Here is a 10,918-nt window from a genome sequence, read left to right as displayed (position 1 = left end):
CGGCGTGGCAGGAGGTAGGTGAAGGAGCTGTCACAAAATGGGCAGGGTTTGTCCAAAACAACATTTTACGAAGGTGGGAGTTTTCATTTCTGATGTAAACCGTGTTGGAGGGAGACAGACTGACCTCTGTCACGACAAAGCTTCCCTGTGCTCTACTTGCCTTACTGTGCCCCCATATGGCCATGTCCAGCCCCTACAGTCAATCTCTGGTGAATTTCCCGTGTTTGTCAGTTTTCCTTCCTTGCTGTATGCAATTCCTTCTCACTCTTCTGTCAAACTAAAAAAAAAAATCAGGGTTGTTATAGGAAACAGCAAATCTCTCTGGAAAAGAAGAGATGAGATCATGAAGAGACACTGGAGAAACCCAATGCTTCTTGTTCTCAAATGGAAAACGGGAAACTGTTTTTGCTCTGCTTCTACTCTGGTATATGCCAGTCCTTTTCCGTCTGTTTCCCATGCATTAAAGAGCCCGAGAAGACTTCCCAAGTACAGGATGTGGATTAACCAGTTAACAGCCACCATCCCCAGTCACGCAACTACCACATACTGTTTCCCAAGAGAATTTTACAACTGTGGTCTCTTTCTCCAGCTTGACCTCTGGAAGTGTGCTGAAATGTCAGCGCTGTACTTAACTGGTTTTCTGTGTTGTTGATGTAGGGGAGACTTGTGAAAGCCAGTGGAAGGCCTGTATCCGGCACTACCCTGCCCCCTGGGCAGAACTGGCTGTTGAGAATCTCATTCTGACAGTGCCGTCTGACAGCATCCGTCACATGGAGAACCCACAGCCCCTGCTGACCCTGTGGAATGAGATCATGGTGGCAATAAGCAAATTAGCAGCCATACCAACAAAATTCCCGAGGCCAGAGAGGATTGTAACAGATGTCCAGATCTCATGTGGTAGGTACATTGCCATATGGCCTTCTCCAGGGCTAAGAGACAAGTGGCCTTTAGCAGCAACGTCTATTTCTTCAGAGTTATTTTGCTAAAACCAGACTGGGAACATATGTGAGGTGATAAAAGTGACTATAACCCTCACATAATTTTGCACTACTCCATCAGGATGGAAATGTGATAAGGCAAGGCTTAAAAAAACCATATTGACCCTTTCAGAAGCCTCCTTGCTCTCAAAACTGGTTTTTGTCTCACCCACCTGTTCCTCTGCATGGTTCTGTAAAGAGGCAGAGCTGCTGACTGCAGTGGCTTTGACTCATGTAATTATGCATTCTCCCTCCTGAACGCACTGCAGTCGGTACAGCTGGGAGACAACGACCTGATTTCTATTCTTTCCCTTCCTCAGCCGCAGGACTGTTCTCACGCATTCTGAGATGACTGTTAAACCGGTGTGCCTCCAGCTGGAGGTGGGCTCCACAAAGGTTATTGCGGGCAAAGCTTAGCCTGAAAAGATGTATGCCTGAGGCAATGGCAACGGACAAGGAGAACTAGTACCCCTGTAAAAGCTCATGAATGTGTAGTTTTGCAGCTGATGCTCCCCCACCCCAGCTTTTCCAGTTATGAACGGAGTGGATTTGATCTAGAGTCAAATTACGTGGTAAATGTGGTACTTCGCAATACAAGTTTTGTTCAGTTATTTTTCAAAATAGACTGGTGAAATTCATCATCCCACAGTGAGACAAGGGCTTGGCCTGAACACTGATGTCCTAACCCCTCGCAAAGCCACATGGAAATAATTTGTGGCACATCTTGGGATTGTTAAGTCCTGCTATCCTGAGCAAATGCCAGTTACAAAGATCATAGTCTGCAGACATAAAATGTCGTTCTCTTTTTTTTTCACTCACATTTCTGGACCTCAACTTCTTGGGTGCCAGTGGCTGCTAAATGCATGCATACCTCTTACTAAAAAAGAGGGAGCTCAAGAGTTTAAACAGTTCCTGCAGGAAAAGGGTTGCCATTCGAGTTCTCCAGCTTGGGTAGTCTACAAGCTTAGTGTACACTCTAAGCCAGCTGTGTAGGCTACCCATGTAGAGAGTGTGAAGAGCTGCTTATCCCCTGCTACAGTAGGTGCTTCAGTTAGATGACTTGACTGTTGTATGAAATTTTTGGAATCTTCTAGAAGAAGGACAAATTAGGGATGAAGACACCAAGGAGATGTAAGTAATTTGTCTTGCAGTGCAAGATTTGTGCCTAGCAACTTCTGTGAAGTTGTTTATAGAGTAGCTATCCTGTGAGGTTAAGAACGGGCTTAAGCATGACAAGCTTTGCAGCCCTTAAGCATGACAAACTGTGACTTCCACGTGTCTTGTCCTCACTGCTGACTACTGGAGTATAGATCTGCAGTATCCACACTACAGAGGAAGACTCGAGCTCTGCCAGGGTGCTGAATCATTATTACATGGTTGGGTTGGCATCGACTGTGCTCAGTTTGTGTGAGTTCAGGTGTATTCTAGGCAATGGTCAGGCTTTTTCCCTCATCCTAAAATCTCACCCTCAGTCCTACCATGAGTCTATGCTTATTTATAAAAAAGGAAAGCAGGCAAAACTGTGCCTAACTGATAGTTCAGTACTACCTTTGCATTGCTTATTTGTTGGGGTAAAACGTGTAGTATTTCCTTAACTCACAAAGGGAAAAATTTGACATTCGTGGTAATACAGTGTGGTTTGTGAGATGGAGGAAAGGAACTAAAGAAATTAAATAAAAACCCAAACAGTCATTTATGTCTAAGAGGCCCTGGGGTGAGCACTTACGACTTGTGTTGGTACCTGTCTTTCCTGCAGGCTGGATGCACGCTGGCTACCCCATCATGGGCCACCTAGATTCGGTTAAGGAGATGTTAGACATGAAGCACATGCAAACTACTGGTCTTTGGGGTCCTATCCATGAGCTGGGACACAATCAACAGCAGCAAGCATGGGAGCTTCCCCCTCATACCACAGAGGCCACCTGCAACCTCTGGTCTGTCTATGTTCATGAGAAGGTGCTGGGGATTCCCAGGCATCAGGCCCATCAGGCACTTAGGTCACAGTGTCGACAGGAAAGGATAAGAGAGTATCTGAAGAAAGGCGCTCAGCTACGGGACTGGAAGGTGTGGACTGCTCTGGAGACATATCTGCAGGTAAGTGGAAAAAACAGGTGTATTCTTAGTGCAGTCACTGAAGCCTGTGTCAGTCACCTGTCTGCAGCCTGGTGATTGTCATCGTCGTGCCTTGTGTTTGCTTACAGTCTGGCTTCAGAAAGCACCTGAGAGGTATACAGACAGTGTGTGATGCTGATGTCTCCTGAAAGCCTTTCTTTGCCAGACTCAGGCTTAGCCACTTAGGGAGAGCTTTATGCAATGTGCTAATCTTTCTCCCTAGAAGAGAAACAGGAACTGCTTCTTGTTGTACAGCGTGGGAAAAGAATGATCTTAAAGGGCACAGCCCTTTAATCTGCTGCAGATTTCCTGTGGGACATTGGGCTAGTTGGAAAAAAAAATAAAACGAGAACAACCTTGGCATTGCAAAGTGTGTGGAAGACCCAGGCTTCTAGCAGTATCCTGTTGAGTTACATGGTTAGGCTCTTCTTTACAAAACACAGCAGCGAGTGGGGTATTTGTATCAGCTGATGCACTGAGTGGAGCCAGTGTAGTCCATCAAGCAGCAAGGGGATGGGTTCAGCATATTCTCCAGCACAGGTGACTGGATCCCTCACTGTAGTCTAGACTCTAAAATCATGAACCCTGTCCTAGATTAAAGAAGTGCATTCTCTTGGGCAGCATGTGAGAGATACTTTTCCTCTGCCCAAAGCAGCAGCTTTTAGAGTAGGTTGTTGACATTTCTGGCAGCTCCCAATGCATCTTCCATCTCTGTTTGTTTTGGGATGCCAGTGTAATGGGACGGGGTATTTTTCTGTATTCTGGTGCTGTAAGTTATGCTCTGAAGCCTGGAAGTTGGATGCCTTCATCTGACTTCATTCAATCTAAAAGACATTACAGAAACTTATGGAATTTTCTATTGCTTGTAACACAGGAATGATGCCAGTGAAATTAGAACTTCATTGTTTTTACACTATATTCTCCTCCATCAGTTGCAGGAAGGATTTGGTTGGGACCCCTTCACCCACCTGTTCTCTGACTACCAGAAAATGTCCACCATCCCAAAAGACAACCCTTCTAAGATGAATTTGTGGGCACAGAAGTTTTCTAAGCAGGTGAATAAGAACTTGGCTCCATTTTTTACAGCCTGGGGATGGCCTATCAAGAAAGAGCTGTCTGTGGAACTGTCCTCTTTACCCAGCTGGGAACAGGACCCCATGAGATCCTACAGACCATGAAGGAAAAATATCTAAACCTTGATTTTTATACTAGCTATGGGCTATTTTTTTCCTTGTGTGCTGCATGACAGCTCACTGGGTGCTTAGCTTTACATTGGGTTCTTTGACTTCTTGCTGTCAGTGGAGGTCAACCGCAACGCAAACTCCGCAGAAACTTGTGTGCGGATCAGCAACCATGTAAGGGTTAATTAATGAATGAGCTTTGTTGTGGGTTCTTCACCTCCAGAGAAATGTAATTCGGAGTAGATTAAGTTCCGGTAGAACATTTCTCTGATAAAGTGGAAGTTTCAGGGTGGAGCAGTCTCAAGGACAATATCAATAGAATATAGATCTTTACAGCAAAGAGCAGCTTCTGCAATGTCGCATTCTTCAGTTATAGTATCAGTAAGATGAGATTTTTACTATGGTGGTGTCTACCCTAGTTTTTTCTTAATTGCTCCAAGTATGCAGAACTTACACACCTACTATCATGAAAGTGACCTTATAATGCTTACATACAGCTTATGTAATACATAACTGACACTGAAATACTTAGATTTCTTCCTACGTTATGTGACTGTGTGACCCAACGTCCAGCTTTATGTAAGTCAGTAAAAGTTGTAGCTGTCACTTGTACCATGGCCTGACAGCAAGATACATGACATGCAAGAAACAAAGAGGTGACTTGATTGTAGTCAGTGATGGTTTAACTCATGGACTTGTCAGAGGTTTAAAAATAGGTGCTGACGTTACAGCATGAGGGAGCAGGGAGGAGGAAGAAAACAGTTTGTGGAGACAGGAGACCAGCCTTTTCCAAGGAGCGACAGAAGTTACTGTTTCTCCCACCTCATTCATAATAGCTTGGCAACTGTGGGGGCTGGCAAGCACGTTAGTGCTTAGGCTAGTAGTGTACTGGTCCTAACCATTCCTTGTGTGGCAGCAATAAATAAAACCATTGCTGTGAACTTGCAGATTGTATATGTTGTCCTACTTTCATGTCTCTATGTCCAGTAAAAAAAAAAATCCTAAATAGAAGTGAACCGAAGATTTGTTACGGCAGCTGTTAGAGCAGCTCATTTTTGTTCTGGCTCAGATGTGATTCTGATTTCCCTGTGACTCATTGGCCTAATATTTTGCTCTGTCTTTCAAACTTTCTTTCCATTCTTACTCACTGCTAGTGTTAGTTGTCTTTCCAATAAAATAAATGCAGAGGCTAATCATAGCTTAGTGTTTCAGTACTGGTTTGGTGATTCGGAAGAAAATTGAAATGGTGTAAAGATTTAGACCTTGACCCTACAGAAGCAGATTCCACCCCTAATGAGTTTAGGAATAAAAGTTGAGTTCATGTCCTTTAGGAAAATGTTCAAAATATTACCAGATCTAAGTATGGCAGAATCAGCTGAGTTTTTTCATGAATGGCACCACAAAATGGATCTTGAAATATTTAAGAAAAAAAAAGATTAAAGAAAAAATGTCATGGGCTGGACTCTGAGCTAGGAAGGATTCATCCAACTGTAGGGAGATTACAGTGGAGAAGCTGCAGTTTACCCCAGCTCTAAATGCAGCCTGAATGATTTAGGCATACCTAGTAATGAAATTCAAAATTGGACTGACTCATATTGATGTCACCTCAGAATGTTGTCTGTTCTCCTCCATAAAATTTAAAACAACAACAAAAAAAAGGCAATGTAGCATACATTAGAGGAAAGATTGGCACATTGCAGGACTGAATGCTGCAGTTGCTTATCCACTGTTTAAGGTGTGTGCTAGAGTAGCCTCTCAAAACAGAAGGGCCAAACTGAGACTGTAGCAATTAGACAAGAAAACATTAGCACGAAGACAGACTGCAAAATATCACAGGAAATGTGTAATAATACTGTGCAAATGTAGCTTGAGCTGCAGCCACAGAGCAATTCAGTCTGGGAAATTAGGCATGCAGTCTGGGAAAATCCTCGGACACACCTGAGACCAACCTGAGCAGGAGCTGAAGTAGAAAACAAGTTAAATAGATTAGGAGGCCACACTGACCTTAGCAAAAAGAAATCCAGAAACAGGGGCTTTTCATGCTGTGATAAACCAAGAATGGATGGGTTCACTGATGAGGCTTTCAAATTACGTATAGACTTCCTGCTTTCATTTTTACAGTCACCTTGCTTTTCGTGGGAGGTTGCCAACTATTGGTATATACTCCCTTCTGCTAGTAGGGAGCTGGGAGCCCAGTAAAGATCTGACAGAGACTTTCCTGTTACTGTCAGGCTGAGGGTGATTTCACTAATAGGTGAAGTGTCAGATTTACCAAGACGCTTGGAGAAGTACACGGAGGCACAATATCTCTTTAAGAGCAAATAGGAAACAAAATGCCAATGACTTCTGTCAATTTTACTAACTACTTTTGTATGAGCTTTCTGGCTAGCGGCAAATTATTTTCAAACATGGCTTTTCCCTTAGTTAGTAGTAAATAACTCAGTGGTATTGAAGGAGCCGTTGATTTAATAAAAGGTTCTGCTCGATTTGATTTCTGAAACTTTAGTTAGTCAGCTAGATAAATTTGTGCTCTTTGTATTGATTCTCCAGCAGCAACTTTAGGTAGTAATCCCTAAATCAAGCATAGCTAAAATGGGGTTCATCTGCCCTGGACTGGCCTCTAGAAGTGAGCCATCTCCCTCTGACCTGCTCCCTCAAGGCTCCCTGTAGGGCCAGTGCAGAGAAGCAGGCAGCTGGAGAGAGCAATTAATCCGCTCAGGCAGCGCAGAGGCGTGGCCCTTCGGAGGTCTCTGTTCTCTCTGAGGTAGATTAGATGAATCGCCACCTTAGCATGAAGTAGGGTGAACTCTGCGGTACAGCAGTGACGTATATGGTTTTTCTGACCACTTTCCTCAGTGCTGTGCGCACCTGTCTTGGCGACTTGAAGACTCTTCCCACTCTTGGATGGTACAGCCATGCTGAACGTACGTGAGAATAGGAAATAATGCCTGGAGAAGATGAATGACTGGAAGAGACACTTGAAATCATGCAGCGTAAGCTGGTTACTGCCAGAGCAGAGCAGAAGTTGGCTATCCATTGCAGAGAAGTGGGGCACTAGGGGTCGAGGGAGTTCTCTGTCAGTAGAAGGAGCGGGGGTAAAAGAAGTTGCTGAGTGATTCAATGCTTGATAGCCTAAGGCTGCACAAGAAAGAAAAGAAGCCTGTTGCAGGTGCAGAGGTTTTGGACAGTCACGTGGAGCTGTGGAAAGTGCAAGCTGCGTGAATGAACAGAAGCTGCAATGGGCCGCGTTCTGGAATATAGGAAAGGCTCTTTTCCTTGAGGAAGTGCAGGTCCTTTTCCACAACATTTTATGAAGCAAATAATTATGCTTGGTGTAAGGACTGTATCACACAGTGGTTCCACTTCAGAGAAGTTCTCACCTTTGGTGCTACCTGGGCTGTGATACAAACGCAGGATAATGAAAGAAGGAGCCAGTGAGAGACTTCCAGGGTTGCCTTTCAAAAAACCTTAATAACAACTGTTAGTGAAAAGTCCTTAAGTACTTTTTGTTTTCAAGTTATAGCTCTACTTTGAGTGAGCAGCCTTCAGTTAAGCCCAAAGAGACACTGCTGAGGATGTAAGCATTATTTTTAAGGTGGTGTGTTTGATTCGTTCACGTTTGAACTAAACAACAGCAATGATACAGTGCCTGATTCTAAGTCCTCTGAAATCGATGGAGGTCTGTTATACAGAGAGCATTTACTAGTCCTTGCTCAGAACTGAAGCTGAAACAGTTCCGTCAGCCAGTTACAAAATGCAATTCTCCTTCTTCATCTTGCTCATTGCTGTTCTCTGTACTGCAGTTACGTGGTGTTTTTCTTTGTCCATTCGCTCTGCTCGCTGTCCACGACGATTTGCTTCTGACCTTTTTGATATACTCTGTATTCCCTCCTGAATTGTTTTGTTAAACACAGTCTCTGTTTATCAATCAAATCGTCAGTCACTGCTCTCTGGGGCTGTGTGTCATCTCTGCTTTATGTTTAGGATGAAGAGGGGACTGCTACATGGGAACTAGAGAAAATAAAACATTATACGGCAAGTAAAATATATTGCAAGCATTACAGGTGTATTTTCGTACTAAGTTGTTTCCGTTACATGTGTTACCTTAGATCCTGTACTTTTCCATCAAAATCACTTTACTTAATGTAGGAATTATGAGACTTTCTACATATCATAGTTTTTAAATTATGTCTTTAAGATCATAGTTTTAAATTGTGTGATCCAAGATGCTTTTTGCCTCCCAAGATAAACTCGTTCAGTGTACAGCAGAGATGAGCAATCAAGCAGTATGGTCCTTCTGTGTTGTCAGGCAGGGATTGTCCTTCTGAAGGTTTCTGAAAGTGCTCTACCTGACTGTATATCTTTACCTCTGCCTCTTGCTGTGACATCTGCTGCCTTCTGAACCAAGGCAGTCTTAAGACATAACGACTCTTTATCCTATGTTAGAGAAAGGTACCTCTTCCAGAGAAATCCCTATTGAAGAGAAATACATGAAGAGGACAGCTCTTGCATTATTTTTTATCCGTGCAAATGCCTACTGTGTAGAGTCCATCCCTGCCTAAACCCTGAGTGCTGCTGTCAGGGCAGACTAGTCAAGAGCATTGGCTTTATTCAGACACATGGCTGAAGCTCTTGCTCAGTTTCATCACTCACCCTTCAGCAGTGGCTGCACAAAGCAGGGACAGGGACCGATACCTCTGTCTGCCTTCATTTACTGTATGTACACCTGTCATGGGTCAGGGCTCGGCTGGCCGCTGGACGAATGGCAGATGCTCTCCGGTACAGCTCCTCCCTTCTCGAAAGGGGAAGAGAAGGGGGATAAGGGAGAGAGACCTATGGGTTGGAAAAGAAAACTGAAACTGCTTTAGTGAGAATAATAACAATGAAATTAAATACGTACAAACACATACAAAACCAATGCCGAACCCAAACAGCACTGCTGCCCCCAGCCCCTCTGCCCCATGGCCATTAGGTAACCCTGATCCCTGATGCTGTGGGGCAGGCACTGGGGAAGTCTCAGACTGGGCTCAGCGCCAGACAGGAACAAGGTGCAGGAGTTGGATTCTGCAGCTGGATTCAGGAATGCGCGAATTGGGATCAAAAGCAGAATGGACAGAGCCCTCCTCAGACACTGGCCAATGAAGAAGAGAGATTGACCCTTGCAATCCCTCAGCTTTATACCAAATATGACGTCTATGGGATGGAGCACCTTGTTGGTCAGTTTAGGGTCACCTGTCCTGTCCGCTCTCCATGCAGGTGCAGCCTCTCACTTACTGCACCCCAACATGGGGCACAAGATTTAGCAGTGATCTTGGTCTGCACAGGAGGAGAAAGTATAAGCCGGAGCCTTTCTGCACACCAGTCCCTGGCAGTAACTGTGAACATCGAGCGTTATCACCTCTAGAAGCAGCCACTGACTGCCAAAATACGCCGTTAACTTCAGAAAGCGCCGTCACTGAGAGGAGACCGAGCTGGAAAGTAAAACCTCTGAACAGAATGAGTTCTGCTCCAACTCAAACCAGGACGAGAACTAATGTAAAGTAATGGGTTTGTGTTGTGTGTGCATGTGTATGTGTGTGCAGGGAGACAGGACCAGCACCTTCCCTTCAGTGATTCTCTAGAAAAACCCACTATCGTCTTCCGGGAACCTTCTTTTGTCAGAACATCTCAAGAAAAAACTTTTCATTCCAAATTTGGGCCATGGAAACTGTTTCTAGCAAGTTAAGTTTTCTTGCAAACCATTTTTCTGGTGTGAGTTTTGCTCTGCTCCACAGCACCTCCCAGGAACCGGAACTGCAGCTGCCTCTAAAGCCGCCCGTAAAACATCGGTCACTTTTATCTGCCCCTTTTTCTTCCTCAAAACCCTGATGATGTAGTTTCCAGAACTGAGCTGCGGAAAATAAGAAAGAGAAGTCCATTGCAATGTTTTTGTTTGCTGTCATGTTGGTCAGGACAACAAAGTCATCTGCACCGTGAAAAGATCCCAGCAAAATAAGAAAACAGGAGGACAAGACTTGGTAGCATCCAGGCTTTTGATCCAGTGGCTAAACCAGAAACCTGGGAAATACGTTGCTTCCGGTGGGAACAACACAAATTTGTGCTCAGTTTTTTGATGAAGAATCATAATAAAAGTATCACCCTGAACTGATTTTTCAGGATGTATTTTTAGATCCAGTCTGGAAACTCCCAACTCTTTGAGGGGTATGGATATCACTGATGAAAGGGGAAGAATAAACAGACAGAGGTTTGGGGAGTTTGAGGGAAGCAGAACACTTGCTCAGGACTTCTATATTCCTGATTTGCAGTGATGCCTCTGATCATAAGGGTCTTCTACCCTTTTCTCACATTAGAAATCCCTCCTGGGGAGACTCTGGCTTTTATCCCTCCTGTGGTACTTGATTGCTTTCTCTCCCCTTCATTGCCATGCTCAACCCTGTCACGTGACTCAGCAGGATCTCCAAAACCCATGTCCTTTCTGCGACATCCTGGCCAAGCAGTTGTTGGCATTGACTCCTACACAGCCCACGCTGTTGCTTCCCATGGGTGATTCTCCACAAGTGTTGAGAGCCTTTCCCACATGCTCTGTGGGTGAACACGAGGTTGTTCCTGCTCCTGGCCCACTCCAGCACAGCTGTAATCTCACCTGCA

The 10,918-nt window shown here is 44.5% G+C and overlaps 1 protein-coding gene across 1 annotated transcript in view; it reads left to right on the top strand.

Moving 5' to 3' along the window:
• The window catches only part of LOC104498202 (protein FAM115C-like), a 10,977-nt gene extending 6,710 nt beyond the window's left edge, over positions 1 to 4,267 (top strand). Inside the window, exons 6-8 of the mRNA XM_010141555.1 lie at positions 658 to 897; positions 2,734 to 3,071; positions 4,022 to 4,267. Of these exons, the coding sequence (XP_010139857.1) occupies positions 658 to 897; positions 2,734 to 3,071; positions 4,022 to 4,267 (824 nt within the window). The remainder of the gene's footprint in view (positions 1 to 657; positions 898 to 2,733; positions 3,072 to 4,021) is intronic.
• The last annotated feature ends 6,651 nt before the right edge of the window (positions 4,268 to 10,918 follow it).

The sequence above is a fragment of the Buceros rhinoceros genome, unplaced genomic scaffold (genome assembly GCF_000710305.1).
Source record: "Buceros rhinoceros silvestris isolate BGI_N320 unplaced genomic scaffold, ASM71030v1 scaffold17718, whole genome shotgun sequence".
Taxonomy (NCBI): domain Eukaryota; kingdom Metazoa; phylum Chordata; class Aves; order Bucerotiformes; family Bucerotidae; genus Buceros; species Buceros rhinoceros.
Note: the sequence above shows the minus strand (reverse complement) of the source record. Positions and strands in the feature narration are given on the sequence as shown.